Source organism: Trichechus manatus, unplaced genomic scaffold, assembly GCF_000243295.1.
Source record: "Trichechus manatus latirostris isolate Lorelei unplaced genomic scaffold, TriManLat1.0 scaffold00017, whole genome shotgun sequence".
NCBI classification, from domain to species: domain Eukaryota; kingdom Metazoa; phylum Chordata; class Mammalia; order Sirenia; family Trichechidae; genus Trichechus; species Trichechus manatus.
In genome coordinates, this window is record NW_004443953.1 from 16,145,991 (window position 1) to 16,162,860 (window position 16,870).

The following is a 16,870-nucleotide window of genomic DNA, read 5'->3' on the forward strand; positions in this document are numbered from 1 at the left end:
GACATGCGTCAGAATCGACTCGATGGCAACCAGTATTGGTATCTGCCACATGAATCTCAATAACAAGACATTAAAAAAACAAAAACAAAAAACTCACCTCTCTGTATAAAATGCTTAGTAACGATTAGAGATAAATATAAAGGGAGCTACTGTAAACCATTTACATTCTTTGTGTCAAAATTAGCATGAATATCAAAACACACTTAAAGCACAGTCCTAGGCACTTCTCAAAGTATAAGCAGGATGCAGACTACACAGTGCTGAATACAGAGTCTGGTTTTGATCAAGTCATACTTATTCATAGCTATACATCTGAAGCAATTATTATAAAGAAATTGGAAAAAAGTATGCATCTCTGTGATATAGATATTTAAAAAAGCCATTTTGAAACTGTTAAAAAATTAAAATTGTAGAAAGTCGAACCATAGGTGCCATGTTTTGCCTGAAGTGGTAAAAATACCATCTGCCTCAGTCTTTTAACAGCATGCTTATTTCAAGTAGCAGTAGGCTAAACTGCAGGCATACGCTCTGCTCCAGCTGGGGAACATACACAGACGTTTGTAGATGTTTTTTCTAGGCTAGAATAGTCAACATATTCGTTTTCTTGTAGACATATATATTAGTTACCATAGCAAACCAAGCGTGAATGTGGTCCGAGAGGCTTCTCCACCAGTCTCAACACATTCCCACGAATTCCCTACAATTCAATAGGTGGCACTCTTCCCTCTAGGACTGAACTGAATCATTTGTGCTTAACCTTGGGGCCAGAAGTCTAAGAACATGGAACAGTCTGGAGAGATACATGCCCAGGGCTGCAGACCAATCACTGTAATTAAGATCCCGAAGCATGGTGCACGTGAGTAAAACTGTTAGCACCAGCTTTTTGGTCATAATTCACTTCTGGTAATTACACTCTGTGTAATGGAACTTCTCCAGCAGTTTTAACTAGGTAAGTAAGATGTTCCTTGTTTTTCCAAATCTTAGAAGCTACTGGGTAGAACTACCTCCATAGTTCAATGGCTTTCATCCTTGCCCACCCCGTAGGTGGATGAGTTTCAGTAGTGGGTAGAGTGAGTCCTGTGCTTGTGTTAACTACCTTACAGAGGCAGGGAGACACTTAATGAATTAATAGTTGTCAAGTGCTTTGATATCTTTGGATGAAAGGCACTACAGTAGTGTAAAGCATTCATATCCAGGCTCAGGCGCAACAGGAACTCAATTAAAAACTAATTCAATTTCTTACCTAAGAGTCTGAGTACAGACCCCGTTTTGCTGCATGTGACAGACATTGTTGAGATCCAGCTGAGACCTGATTTCGAAATGATCACCTGGTTCACCCTCTCCTTCACTTCCTCACCATTCTGAGACTAACAGAATTTTTGAGAGATGGCACATAAAGCCATAAAGCGCACAACCAAAATAATTTTCTATGGTTCTTGAAAATTTTTTTTTTCAGATGAAATTTGGCTTTTGAGTCAATATTTATCACTTGAAAATACAGAAATTTCCAGCAACAGATAAATTTCATAATGATCTTCAGAAATGGCCTCCCAGCTTTTCAAATACAATTTTACAGATAACCCCACCAGTGAAGCCCTAAGACACTATGCATGATGCTTGCATCAGTTAGCACGAGCTCAAAGCAGAAATCAGACTGACCTTAGGTCATGATATGGACTACTATCACTGTTGTTGTGTGCTGTCAAGTCAATTCTGACTCCTAGCGACCCTATAGGACAGAACAGAACTGCTCCACAAGGCTTCCTAGGCTGAAATCTTTACGGGAGCAGATTGCCAGGTCTCTTCTCCCATGGAGCAGCTGGTGGATTCAAACCACCAGCCTTTTGGTTAGCAGCTGAGTGCTTAGCCATTGTGTCACCAGGGCTCCTTGAGTAAGGGCTCATAATACACTGTATAAAACACGTGAGACAATACCGCAAGCTGCGCCCTGCAGACATCTACCCATTACTTGGTAGAGAAGGATATCATTTTTCATTTCCACGTTGCCTGAAGTCAGACTTGAAGGTAACTAACAACAACAACAAGAAGTCTGTGTAGGGATAAAAAGGTCTGGGTTAGTTACTTAGATCAAGTTTTGCTCTTACATCTCAGTACAGCAGCACATATTCAAAGGGGGTGAGCATTAGAAATATTGTCACTGGGCACTTGAGAAGGCAACCTTAGGGCTATTGAGCACTGGGATGGACTGGATTGTAGAGCCAATGTACTCTAAAGATGGCTACTCTTAGTCTACAATTCTCGATGCCACCCTTCTCACAGCCTCCCATACTTCTGACATAACACTTAGGCAGCACTCACCCACACACATTTATCAAGAACTCCTACGTGTAACCATGTGCTGGGTGCAGGAAATGCAACTATGAAGAAGAACATCAAGTCCCCTGCCTTCAGGGCTCTTCCTCTAATGGAAGAAGAGAGAAATAAACAAGCAATTAAATAAACCTGATAATTTCAGATTGTGATAAATGTTATAAAGAAAAAAAGAATAAAGGGGAGCGACTAGATAGGGCAAGGCCTGGGTCGGTCTTGCTCATGGTGGTAGTCTTAGCACTAGCACAGTGCCTAGCACATATTAACTGCAAAATCAATACTTGTTGGAGGGATGAAGAAATGAATCTGGACCTCAGCAGGAACACAGGATAAGAATGTTTCCTCCCAGACTTGAAATGGGCCTAACAGAGTAGAACAGCACTATTCCAAACTGCTCGTTCGGTACTGAGGAAACTGAGGGAAGGTCAAAGGGGTTAAGTGACTGACATCAGATTTCACAGTGAGCTGATGGCAGAGCTGGTGCAAAGGAATGCTTGGCACAGGGGCATTCTATCTGCTCACATGTTTTTATCTTCTTCAAATCTCTCCTCTTTATCACATACTTCTGTAATAAGAAACTCTAAGGAGTTCTTTGAGTCTTAAGTAAGCATCTACGATCAATAGTCACTGTATCGTCAAACTGTAATTTCTCTTCTCTTACCTTTTTATTCAGATATTAGCCTTCCTTCATTATCACAGTAAAATCTCAGCCTTTACCTCTAAATTAGTTTTTTACACCCTTCCTAAAATCTTCTTAAAAACCCACTGCCATCAAGTTGATTCTGACTCATAGTGACCCTATAGGACAGAGTAGAGCTGCCCTATAGGGTTTCCAAGGCTGTAAATCTTTACAGAAGCAAACTGCCACATCTTCCATCCACGGAGTGGCTGGTGGGTTCAAACCACCAACCTTTTGGTTAGCAACCGAGTGTTACAACCAGTGCCACCAGGGCTCCTCTAATCTTAACCCTGTTGACACCCGCCACCTATGTCAAAAGCTTTCCTTTCCTGTCTACATTGAGATAAAAAATTCTATATCAGACTTTTCTCCTGTAGAGTCATGTTTCTTTTCTCTTCCCATGGCTTCTGTTCACTCACTTGCTCACTCACTCACTCGCCATTTACTAAGTGCCAACCACTGTGTTAGGCACAAGCATACAAAGACAGAAAAAGACATAGTCCCTGCCCTCGAAGAGCTCACCGTCTATGATGTGTCTTATAAATGGATCATTATAATCTAAGAAAGTAAGTACAACGACTAAGTGATGCACAGAGTATTAGAGAAGAACCAAGGAAGGCGTCTAAACCAGCCTGGGGATCCAGGAGATGACACTAAATCAAGCCTTGCAGAATGAGCAGGAGCTAGCCTGATGAAAGGGGCAGGGCATTCCAGGCAGAGGGGACGGAATGAGTAAAGGCATGGAGAACAGACAGCATGTTGTATCTGATTTGGTGCTGCTGAAGCACAAGGTGGAAGGAGATGAATCTGGTGAGTCCCTCTAGGGGGCAAGGTCACACCCTATAGACAACACAAAGCCAATGAAGGGTTCTAAGCTGGAGAGTGAAACTATCAGATATGTGGTTTAGGTAGACATTCTAGCTGATCTGTGGGAACAAAAGAGAGGCCGGGAGACCAGTCAGCAGGCTTTTCAGGGGTTCAGAAGAAGAGCCTCTCGAGATGAGCAACTGAAGGGAGATCAAGGGGATGGGTTAGATTCAAGAAAATGTAGGATATAAAACTGGCATGATTTGGTCATGGCATGTAGGGGAGACAGTGTAGGAAGACTCAAGAGTGACTCCCAAGTTTCTGGCATGGTTAACTGGTCAGATGACGAAGCCAACAACAGGAGAGAGAGTAAGAAACCAGAGATATCAGGGGAGATGCTGAGTTCAGTTTAGGATGCACTGAGTTGTGTGCCTGTGAGAAATCCAAGAGGTTATGTTCATGGCCTGCATTTGGATATATGATGAGACTCAAGCAGACATCTGAGACAGAGTGACAGACAGAGAAGCCCTCAGCTTAGAGTTGCTCCTGTTACCTAGTTTTCCTTAAAGAAGGCAAAAGTTTGTGAGGCAGGTAAAAGGAGGGACTGTATTTGGGGCAAAAAAAGAAAAAAAAAAGAGCTAGAGTAAAGGCATGGAGCCATGGGTGTGCTTCTCTGGGCTGCCAGGGTTAGCCCTGAAGAGATCACTGTGGATTTTGGTTGTCCCACTGCAAGCAGAGCCCTTATGGGTCATTTTCCCTTCCTGTTTTTAGAGGACAGGTGTGCTCACACCCAAGACGTTCCTGACTGCTGCATAAACCAGACGGTTAGCTTGTTCCTTTAGTCAAGCGGCTGTATGCATGCCATACATCTGTTAAAATGTTCTATTTGTCCCTGAGGGGAAAAGAGAATGTAACCTAAGTATATTCATAGGCCTGTACTGGTGCACTGAAATCTGAATTCCTGCAATGGTTTTTAACCAGCGCTGTGTGTCAGAATGACTGTGGAGACTTTTAATTTACTCCAGCCTGCCCCTGGCCTGCTGCTCCCATCAGGGGATTCTGATATTGGTGAGAGAGGGTGTGATACAGTGGTAATCTAAGCTTGTGTATTTTTCAGAAGCTCACAAGTGATGAGAGAACTACTGCCTTTTGAGTCTGCACTGTGGTGTTTCCCAGGTGTACTGGGTTGGGAAGTGTCCCCTAAAAATTCATGTCTACCTGGGACCTTGGAACATGACCATATTTGGAAGTAGGATATTTGCAGATATAATCAATTAAGTTAAGGTCATACAGGATTAGGGTGAGCTGTAATCCACTGAGTGGTATCTTTATAAGAAAACAGAGACACAGAAGACAGGGAAGAATGCCACGTGAAGATGGAGGCAGAGATTGGAGAGAGCGGAGTCTACAAGCCAAGGAATGCCAACCAGCAGGAGCTAGGAGAGAGGCATGGAGCAGATTCTTCCTCAGAGCTTCCAGAAGGAATCTAACTTGATGACACCTAGATTTCAGACTTCTGGTCTTCAGAACTGTGAGAGAATAAATTCCTGTTCATTCAAGTCATCACCAGTTATTATCTGATCGAATTAAAAGCTGTCTTCTATTCATAGGCCATATGCATGTGTCCAACAATGATTAGTGATCTTACCCTGTTTCTTTTTCTTCATGTAATTTACCACCACCTGACATTCTATTAGGTATGTATTTAGTTGTTTACTACTTAGTTATCTGTCTTCTCCACTAGACTGTAAATGTCCTGAAAGGAAAGACTTTGTCTTGGTCATGTTTGTATTCCCAACACCTAACATAATGTCTGGAATAAAGTAAGCACTTAGTAAATACACTTGAATGAATATTTTTACCTGCTAATGCTTGTTATTTAACAGGAATTCCTTCAGCTTTGAACATGATGATTCTCTTTTATGACCTTTGAAATATAAACAAAAACCAGACACCACACTGAAATGAATAAAAGTGTGTAGAATGTATAAGATCTACGTACCTTAGCATAGTCTAATCTTCCTTTTTCTTGAGCCTAAAATGAGAAGAGGGGATATCAATTCATTAGTTTCTTAAAAATTAGTGTTTCTGTAACTTTTACTTCTCAAAAAATAAAACTAGATAAAACTCTCTCTGTATGCGTATCAATGTTTACACACACACATATACATATATATGTGCACACACACACAAAAGTATACATATATATGTATACACACATATTTAGTTATAGTTGTTAAAGTAGTAATTTAGAATAAACCAAATAGATCCATTAGATAAAACTATTTTTAAATCTGCTAGTGGAAAGCATTTTCCTCTAAACACATTAAACTACTAATGTGATGGTTTTCAAAGTATATTTTGTGGAACTGCTAATTTCATTTTCCCTCAACCTTTCATTATGAAAATTTTCAAACATATAGAAAAATTGAAACAACAATGAATACACATATATGCTCTACTTAGATTTGTGTATTAGTTATCTGGTGCTGCTATAACAGACATACAACAAGTGGATGGCTTTAACAAACAGAAATTTATTCTCTCACAATCCAGGAGGCTAGAAGTCCAAATTCAGGGTGTCAGCTCCAAGGGAAGGCTTTCTCTCACTGTCAGCTCTGAAGGAAGGTCCTTGTCATCAATCTTCCCCTGGTCTAGTAGCTTCTCAGCACAGGGACCCCGGATCCAAAGGAAACACTCCACTCTTGGCTCTTTTTCCTTGGTGGTATGAAGTCCTTCTCTTCTCTGCTTGCTTCTCTCTTTTATATCTCAAGAGAGACTGACTCAAGATACAAGCTAATCCTTAGATTGAGTCCTGTCTCATTAACATACCTGCCTCATTAACATCATAGAGGTTAGGATTTAGAACACATAGGATAATTGCATCAGATTACAAAATGGTGGACAACTACACAATACTAGGAATCATGGCCTGGCTAAGTTGACACACATTTTGGGGGGACATAATTCGATCTATAACAATTTGACAGTAGCAGACCTCATGACTCTTCACCCCAACATGCATCAGCATACATTGTGTAAGCATAAGACATCTCATACATAACCACATGACCATTATCAAATTTAAAAAAAGAACAATGCCATATCGTCTAACATACACTCCGTATTCAAAGTTCCCCCACTGTCTAAAGAATATCTTTTATAGTTTCTTCCACAAACCAGGATCAAACACTGCACTTAAAAAAAAAAAAATTATTGTGGTAAAATATACTAACAAAAAATTGCCATTTTAACCATTTGTAAGTGTATAACTAGGTGACATTAATTACATTCACCATGTTGTGCAAGTATCACCACTATCTATTTCCAAGAGTTTTACATAACCTTGAAGAGGAACTCAGGATGTCTTCAGCTATTACTCCCATTCCCTCCTTCTCCAAGTCCCTGGTAAGCACTAATAAACTTGGGTATCTATGCATTTGCCTACTCTAGATCATATAATGGGATCATACAATATTTGTTCCTCTGTGTCTGACAAATTTCATTTCAGCATGTTTTCAAGTTTCATCCATGTTGTAGCATGGATCAGGACTTCATTTCTCTTTACGGCTGAATAACATTCCATTGTATGTATATACCACATTTTGTTTATCCATTCATGTGAGCATGGACACTTGTGTTGTGTCCACCTTTTGGCTAATGTGAATAATGCTGCAATGAATACTGGTGTACAAGAAATCTGTTTGAGTCCCTGCTTTCAATTCTTTTGGGTATATACCGAAGAGTGGAATTGCTGGACCATATGGTAATTCTGTTTAACTTTTTAAGGAACTGGCAAACTGTTTTCCACAGCAGCTGCACCATTTTACAATACCACCAGCAATTTCTCCACATCCTCACCAACACTTGTTTCCATTTTTCTGATAACAGCCATCCTAGTGGGATGAAGTGGTATCTCACTGTGGATTTGATTTGCATTTCCCTAATGACAATGAGCATATTTTCATGTGGTTTTTGGCCATCTGTGTATCTTCTTTGGAGAAATGTCTATGCAAGCCCTTTGCCCATTTATTTTTTATTTTATTGTGCTTTAGGTGAAAGTTTATGGTACAAATTAGTTTCTCATTCAAAAATTTATACACCAATTATTTTGTGACATTGGTTGCAATCCTCGCAACGTGTCAGCACTCTCCCCCTTTCCTCTCTGGGTTCTCTGTGTCCATTCATCCAGTTTTGCTGTCCATTCCTGCCTTCTCATCTTTGCTTTTGGGCAGGTATTGCCCCTTTGGTCTCATATACATGACTGAACTAAGAATGTCCACTTTTTAAATTGGGTCGTTTGTCATTCTGTTTTGAGTTGTAGCAGTTATTTATATATTACGGGTATTAAACCCTTACCAGATATATGGTTCCCAAATATTTTCTCCCAATCTATAGGTTGTCTTTTTACTTTCTTGATAATGTCCTTTATGTACAAAAGTTTTTAATTTTGATAAAGCTCACTTTATCTATTTTGTCTTTTGTCGATCATGCTTTTGGTGTCTCTAAGAATTCATTGTAAAAAATTAGGTCCTTAAGCTTTACCCCTATTTTTATTCTAAGAGATTTATGGTTTCAGTTTTTATATTTATTGACTCATGTTCTTGGTTATGTCTCACTTTAGCTTTTTAAAATCTAGAATAGCCCCTCTTCATTTTTCATGAAATGAGAATTAAAAACCATTAACTTTTTTTTCATGAAAACCATTGATTTTTTGAGAAGTTCAGGATAGTTCTTATAAAATGTCTCACTTTTTGGATTTGTCTGATTATTTCCTCATGTGTCATTTAGCTTGTCCCTGTTTTCCTTGTAAATTTAAAGTTGGGTCTGAAGATACGAGCTTAGGTTTCAGTTAAACATTTTTGACAAGAATACTTCATACGGAATATTATGTACTTCATATTTCATCATTTCAGGAGGCACAAAACATCAAGCAATCTCACAATTGCTGTTGTTGTTGTTAGGTGCTGTCGTGTCGGTTCCCACTCACAGCGACTCCTATGTACAACAGAACGAAACACTACCCAGTCCTGCACCATCCTCATGATCATTGTCCTGCTTGAGCCCATTGTTGCGGCCACTGTGTCAATTCATCTCACTCTTCAGTCTTCCTGTTTTTCACTGACCCTCCACTTTATTAAGCATGATGTCCTTCTCCAGGGACTGATCCCTCCTGATAACAAATCTAAAGTATGTGAGACAGAGTCTTGCCATCCCCCAACATAGATTTGTTTGTTCTTTTAGCAGTTGATGGTATATTCAATATTCTTCACCAACACCATAATTCAAAGCCATCAATTCTTCTTTGGTCTTCCTTATTCATTGCCCAGCTTTCACATGCGTATGAGGCAACTGAAAACACCATGGCTTGGGTCAGGCATACCTAAGTCCTCAAAGTGACATCTTTGCTCTTCAACACTTTAAAGAGGTCTTTGGCAGCAGATTTGCCCACTGCAATGTATCGTTTGATTTCTTGACTACTGCTTCCATGGGTGTTGATCCTGGATCCAAGCAGAATGAAATCCTTGACAACTTCAGTCTTTTCTCCATTTATCATGATGTTGCTAATTGGTCCAGCTGTGAGGATTTTTGTTTTCTTTATGTGGAGGTGTAATCCACACTGAAGGCTGTAGTCCTTGATCTTCATCAGTAAGTGCTTCAAGTCCTCTTCACTTTCACAAGCAAGGTTGTGTCACCTGCATAATACTATTAGTAATGCTATAATAAATTTGGTAATTTGGTTAAGGTAGTAACTATCAGATCACTCCACTCTAATGATGTATTTCCTCCTAGTGAGTAGTAAGTAACATGTGGAGTCAAAGTTTATTTTAAAAAGTATTTTTGGTTAGGAACATATATATCAAATTTTGACATAATAGAGACAACAAATGTGTTAAACTTTGGTGCCAGGTGAACTTCAGAATACAGCTTCTCCTGCCACCTATGCAAAGAACAAGAGCCCTTCAACTTATAAACAGCTTAGGTCCTGAGACCACTTTGCTCCTGAGTCTAAAATGACACTATTCAAGCAATTAATGTGGGCCGATTACTTTCACGAGAGAAAGGAGACGTTGATAAAATTGGTCCTGACACTTCTTGCTTCTTTGCAATCCTTTAAAAATTTATTCAGAGATGCCTGTGTTTTGACTTTCTTATTTTCATAGTAAGTAACTTATAACAGTACACTGCTCATGCGTAGCTGTTGGCACATTACAAACTGCTTTAAGTTAAAATCTGTGACTTAAAACTTTTCAGTGAAACAAAAGGCCTCTACAACCAATGTGCTATAAAACAAGAATGTGGGATCCTCAGTCTGCTTTTCAAAGTTTTTTAAGGGCCTAGACTTTTTAATGAACTAAGAGGAGTTTGAACTTAGTCCTGAGATGCATTGTACCACTAAGAATATGAGTCAGTTCTTCCAGAAATTTTAAAAATCAGGCTTATTCTTTCTGCTCAGGTATTTTATATTTGTTTGTTGATGGTCATCTTTTCCCAAAATAGAGTTTTGTCTACACTGAAAATCTAGTCCCTCCCCACCATAACTTCTGCAGGAATGGTGGGGAACCCCTGAACATATCTGTATAGTGCATTCATGACCTAGTTACTCCCTTTGACATTGAGCAACTATTAACTGGCCTTGATCCTATGAATAATTCATGGCTTGTGACCAAAATTTCAACAGCAGCAATTTCACAACAGGCTTAGACTTTAAGTTCTCAAACTTAAACTTTCTCTTGAGTTCATTTTAGGTTAACAAGTATCTGACACTGAGGCTGATGCTGGCATCACAAGCTTTCCCTTTTTCAATTTGTCCATCCTTTTCCTTATCTCTCGCTTACTATGGATTGCTCAGGCACACCACTCTTCAAATGTCACACAAACTGGGGGTCCCACAGAATTGCTCCTACTGTCCAACAACTTATTCCAGAAACAGACGCCCTTTCCTCCTCACTTTCAATTTAGGTTCTGTTCTAACCCCTCCTCTTCATTCTAGCTCTTTCAACATTCTCATCTTTCTATGTTTAACACAAAGGACACATTAAAAACGTTGAAAGTGTTTGCTGAAAGTTAGGAAGTCAAAGAGCTTTGTATCTTGAGATTGCAAGGAAAACTGTGGAGAAAGTACATAATTTATGATGGAGAGTGGATTTTTCCTTTTAGATGTATTGAGCCATTTCCCACTTGAACTCACTAAAAAAAATTCAGCAGCAGTTTCTTGAGGGAAGAAAAGCAAATATAAAGCTGTTCACAGATAAGAACATCTAAGGCATCATTGCATTTGCTATTGCAAATTTAAAAAAACATATTTTATTGTGGTATAATGTATATTACATCAAATCTGCCATTGTAACTATTTTTAAGTGTACAATTCAATGGCATTAATTACATTTACTTGTGTTTTACTTTGCTTATTCACAGATGACTGTAATTAATGCCACTGAATCGTACATTTAAAAACAGTTAAAATGGCACATTTGATGTAATATATATTATACCACAATAAAATAATTTTTTGAATTCATAATAGAAAATGGAATGATGCCTTAGATGTTCTTATCTGTGAACAGCTTTATAATTGCTTTGTTTACATTTACCTGTGTTTTATTGACTATGCAAAGGCATTCGACTGTGTGGATCATAACAAATTATGAATAACATTGAGAAGAATGGGAATTTCAGAACACTTAATTGTGCTCCTGTGGAACCTGTACATAGATCAAGAGGCAGTCATTTGAACAGAACAAGGGGATACTGTGTGGTTTAAAATCAGGAAAGATGTGCATCAGGGTTGTATTCTTTCACCATACTTATTCAGTCTGTATGCTGAGCAAATAATCTGAGAAGCTGGACTATATGAAGAAAAACGGCATCAGGATTGGAGGAAGACTCATTAACAACCTGCGATATGCAGATGACACAACCCTGCTTGCTGAAAGTGAAGAGGACATGAAGCACTTACTGATGAAGACCTAAGACTACAGCTTTCAGTATGGACTGCACCTCAACATAAAGAAAACAAAAATCCTCACAACTTTACCAATAAGCAACATCATAACAAACAGAAAATACAGAAGTTGTCAAGAAATTCATTTTACTTGGATCCACAATCAACATGCATGGAAGCAGCAGTCAAGAAATTAAACAACATATTCCAGTGGGCAAATCTGCTGCAAAAGACCTCTTTAAAATGTTGAAAAGCAAAGATGTCACTTTGAGCACTCAGGTGTGCTTGATTCAAGCCATGGTATTTTCAATTGCCTCATATGCATGTGAAAGCTGGAAAATGAATAAGGAAGATTGAAGAATTGACTCCTTTGAATTATGGTGCTGGCAAAGAATACTGAATCTACCATGGACTGCCAGAAGAATAAACAAATCTGTCTTGGAAGAAGTATAGCCAGAGTGTTTCTTAGAAGGGAGGATGGTGAGACTTCGTCCCATGTACTTTGGACATGTTAACAGGAGGGACCAGTCCCTGGAGAAGGACATCATGCTTGGTAAAGTAGAGGGTCAGCAGAAAAAGAGGAAGACCCTCAATGAGGTGGGCTGACATAGTGGCTGCAACAATGGGCTCAAACACAGCCAACAATTGTGAGGATGGTGCAGGACCAGACAGTGTTTTGTCCCCTTGTCCAGCCCGTAACAACAACAATTACATTTACATTGTTATCCAATCATCACCACCATGTATTTCTAAAACTTTTCATCACCTCAAACAGAAACTCCGTACCCATTAAGCAAGAACTCTCCCTTCTCCCCTTCCCCTGGCTCTTGGTAACCTCTAATCTACTTCTGTCTTTATGAATTTGCATAGTCCAGGTGTATCATATAAGTGGAATCGTGCAATATTTATTCTTTCATGTCTGGCTGATTTCATTTAGCACAATGTTTTTCAAAGTTCATCCATGATGTAAAACCACTTTTCCTATCATACACTTTGCTTATAGACTAATCATTTTAGAGAATTCTATTACTTTGAAGTACTTGTGCTTAATCACAGGCTATTTTCAAACCTAAAACTTTCTCATCTGAATTTGTATTCCTAGCTTGGCCACTATTCTTTAACCTAATAGAGATAAAATTTGCTGGGGATGACAGCAGAGCAACATCATATATCTGCTTGAGATCAACTCTTTAAAGTTTTCAAAGCAGAGAGTAGAACCCTATATAAAATAACAGCATGATTACCATAGGCATTACAACCTGAACAGACTGAAACTATTGAAGTGCAGTTCACCTGAGCGTCCATTTTATCGCAACAAATATTCCAGTTCTGTGAAACCATTTCACTCTCGACTGCTTTAGCACGTACATAAATGTTTTTATTTTAGAAAACATCATTTTAGAAAATAAATATGGTAAATATTTAAACTGTTATTATATTCATTTTAATTTTATAACCACTCAAGTAAAACTATGAAAAAGATACATGTATAACAAAACTAGATATTTCTCAAGGCTTTAGTAACTCTATATATTTCCAGCTGATATGTGACTATAATAGTTACGTAGTCCCACCTGAGAATGACATTCAGATACAAAATTTTTTCCATAAAAAGTTTTTTAGAGCTTATAGAAATATAACAAATTAGATACAAGTGTAAATGATTTAGTCCTCTACATAATGATACTTCTCATTAAACATGTAACTATTTTTATTTTGTAAAATAGTCAATTTGGGAGAGGTCATAGTTTCTATTTCAGCTGATGGTTGCTCTTTCATTCAACAAATATCCATTTAGCACCTACTATGTGTCAGGCACTGTGTAGGCACTGGAGACACAGCTATGAACGGAAAAAACTCTCAGCCCTCATGGAGCTTATATACTAAGTGCTGGCACAATATTGTTTTAGATAGATTTCACGTGCAATCCTCCTCTAGAACATAAGCTTCAGGAGAGCCAGGGACTTTTCTCTCGTTCATAATTGTGTCCCCCTGTATCTAGATCAGTGCCTGGTATGTAGTTGATGGTCAATAATACCTGTTGTACAAATGAATGGATGAACGCTTTCTCTTTACATGTGTTGGTTATGTACTGCCCTTTTTGGGAAACATACAACGTTCATTTTACTCACTTCTGATTCTAGAAAACCTGGGTGATTTGGTTCAGAATCAGTACATAACTGATGTTGAGCCATGAGCTGGTGCCTTACAAATAATTTTTTACCCATATTGAACAATACCACTTTTTACTTCAAAGGCTAGAAAAGAAACTAAATAAACTCCTGAAGTCTCAAGGAGAATGAAGTCCCCTTTTTCTGACATTTGCCCCTTATCATGTCTATTTCTAGCAGAGCAAGATATTATTAAAATAACTTTTTCACTGGGGCCCAAAATAGGTTGACATAAAACAAATGCAAACTAGAGGGTATTTCAACTGGCAGTCCTGAGCCTCTTTTGGTTATACTGTTCATCTCCAGAAGTCACTATAAATTCTACCATACATAGCAATTCCCCGAGGGCTTCATTACTAGGGTCTTTAAAAGGAATTCACTCATCTCTTTGCCCTCTGTAGGTGTGCTTCTTGTCAATCCAGGTCATGAGAAAAGAAAGTAATTTTTTCCAGTCTTTAGTAGTTCACAGAGAACATGTAGTTTGAACGCATTTTTATCGTTTAAAAAAAAAAAAAAAGGTGAAAATAGACAAGATAGTGTGCCAGGGCTCATGACACTGTAGGCCTCCTCAAACAGCTATAGTGAGCACTGTAAAACAATATTCTGTACAAAAGCAAAACAGCCAGCACTCTGAGGGGATGCACAAAGGGATTAATTCCAAAGGTTTATATACCAGTCTCTGCAGACTAAAGGCAGACAGATTCCCTGTTGGTAAGTAATGGATGTACAATGTGGTCTTTTACTTTAAGAAACAAATGCCTTTTTATAAGTCAGGTAACAAAGAAGGATTGGATGACATAAATGAACTGTTTCTAATTTCCAACTACTGTTATCTAGACTTGAAAGCGGGATATGGGGAAACCTTTTCCCAAAAGCAGAAAACTAATATTCCACAGCAGACTGCAGAAATTGCTAGAGACTGATCATCTCTACTTCTCACATTATTCTTCCCAAATGTTACCAGCTACATTGTGAAATAACAGTAAACTTTAAAGAAGATTTTCTTTCTAAACCTTCAAGGGAAACTGCCTTTCTCTCCAATTTTTTATTTTGAATAATTTCAAACCTAAAGTTGAAAGAATACAAGGAACTCTTACTCGCTTTCCACCTAGATTCACCAATTGCTAACATTTTACTACCTTTCTCTAGATAACATTTACAATTTGTAAGTAATCATGATGTCTCATCCGTAAATACTTCAACACTTATGCCCTAAGAACAATGATGTTCTCCTACATAACCACAAAACCACTATCACACATAATAAGTTTAAACATTTACTATAATACTATTTAAGACACAATCCATATTCAAAATTTCCAAATCCTCCCAATCCAAGATCCAGTTAAAAATCATACATTGCCTCTGGATGTCATATCCTTTTAACCTCCTCTAATCTACAACAAGAAACACTGGTGGCATAGTGGTTAAGAGCTACGGCTGCTAACCAAAAGATGAGCTGTTTGAATCCCCCAGGTGCTCTTTGGAAACCGTATGTGCAGGTTCTACTCTGTCCTATAGGATTGTTATAAGTTGTAATTGACTCGACAGCAACAGGGTTTTTTTTTTTTTTTTTTTTTTTGTAATCTACAACAGACTCCCCACCACCTTTTTTGTCTTTCTTAATACTGGCAATTTCTTTTCATTCTTTTAATTGTAAAAATACATATAACACATTTGCCAACTCAACATTTTTCAGGCGTACAACTTAGTAATATCAATTACACTAATCATGTTGTGCAATCATCACCCACGGTCGGTGCCAAATTTCCCATCACCATAAACAGAAACTCACTGCTTCCTAAACAATGACTCTCCTTTCCCCGTCCGTCCTGTCCCTGGTAACCACTAATAAACTTTGATCTCTATACTCTTGCATATTCTTGTTATTTCATATAAGTGAGATCAAACAATATTTGTCCTTTTGTGATTGACTTATTTCACCCAACATAATGTTTTCAAGGCTCATCCATGTTGTAGTATGTATCAGGACTTCACTTCTCTTTATGGCTGAGTAGTATTCCATTGTATATATGTACCACATTTTGTTTATCCATCCATCTGTTGATGGACATTTAGGTTGTTTCCACCTTCTAGCTACTGTGAATAGTGCTGCAACGAACACTGGTATACATGTATTTATTTGCGTCACTGCTTTCAAGTCTTTTGGGCATACATCTATGAGTGGAATTGCTTGGTCATAGGGAATATTGGCAGTTTTTAAAAGTCTACAGCAGTTGCCCTGTAGCATGCCCCATATCCTGGATTTGTCTAATTGTTTTCTTATGATTACATTCAGGTTAAACATTTTTAGCAAGAAAACTACTAGGTGATGTTGCATACTTTTCTATTACAACAGGAGTCACACAATATCAGTTTGTCCCATTATTGGTACAACTAAGTTTGTTAATTGCTTTCCTTTGCACTTAATAAGTGATCTGTAAGGTGCTTTGAGACCATGTGACTACTCTGTTTCCCATTAACCTATCATCCAATTGTTTTAACCAACGATCCATTGATGATCCTTGTTTGAATAAAATATCACATTGGTGGCTGCAAAAATAATCACCTTTTAAACGTCTTTTGTCTCAGCACTGGCAGAAGTATCATCGGCTCCTTTAGGGAAAACAAGTCTTACCGAAAAGTAAACTCTGTGCATTTTCACTGGTATTTAGAGGTGGGGTTTAGTTTACATGTAAAAAGGAACTTTGTTGGGGGATAGAGGAAGGGAGGAAAGTATACCTCCATCCTCATCTCAGAATGGTTTGAATATAATGTATAGGGATTACAAAGATGTCTACTAGATCTGCTAGTCCTGAGGTTGGAGCAGCCAGTTGAGTTTTGGTTTGGTAGTATGAGCAGGCTTATATTGTCATTCTTTCCTGTCTTTTTAATGACCTCATGATAAACAGAGAGAAGACTGAAGTTGTCAAGGAT

The 16,870-nt window shown here is 38.3% G+C and overlaps 1 protein-coding gene across 1 annotated transcript in view; it reads right to left on the bottom strand.

Annotated features, from left to right (window-relative positions):
* Nucleotides 1–16,870, bottom strand: part of PDSS2 (decaprenyl diphosphate synthase subunit 2) — a 283,596-nt gene that overhangs the window by 19,824 nt on the left and 246,902 nt on the right. Inside the window, exon 7 of the mRNA XM_004372438.2 lies at nucleotides 5,820–5,852. Within this exon, the coding sequence (XP_004372495.1) occupies nucleotides 5,820–5,852 (33 nt within the window). The remainder of the gene's footprint in view (nucleotides 1–5,819; nucleotides 5,853–16,870) is intronic.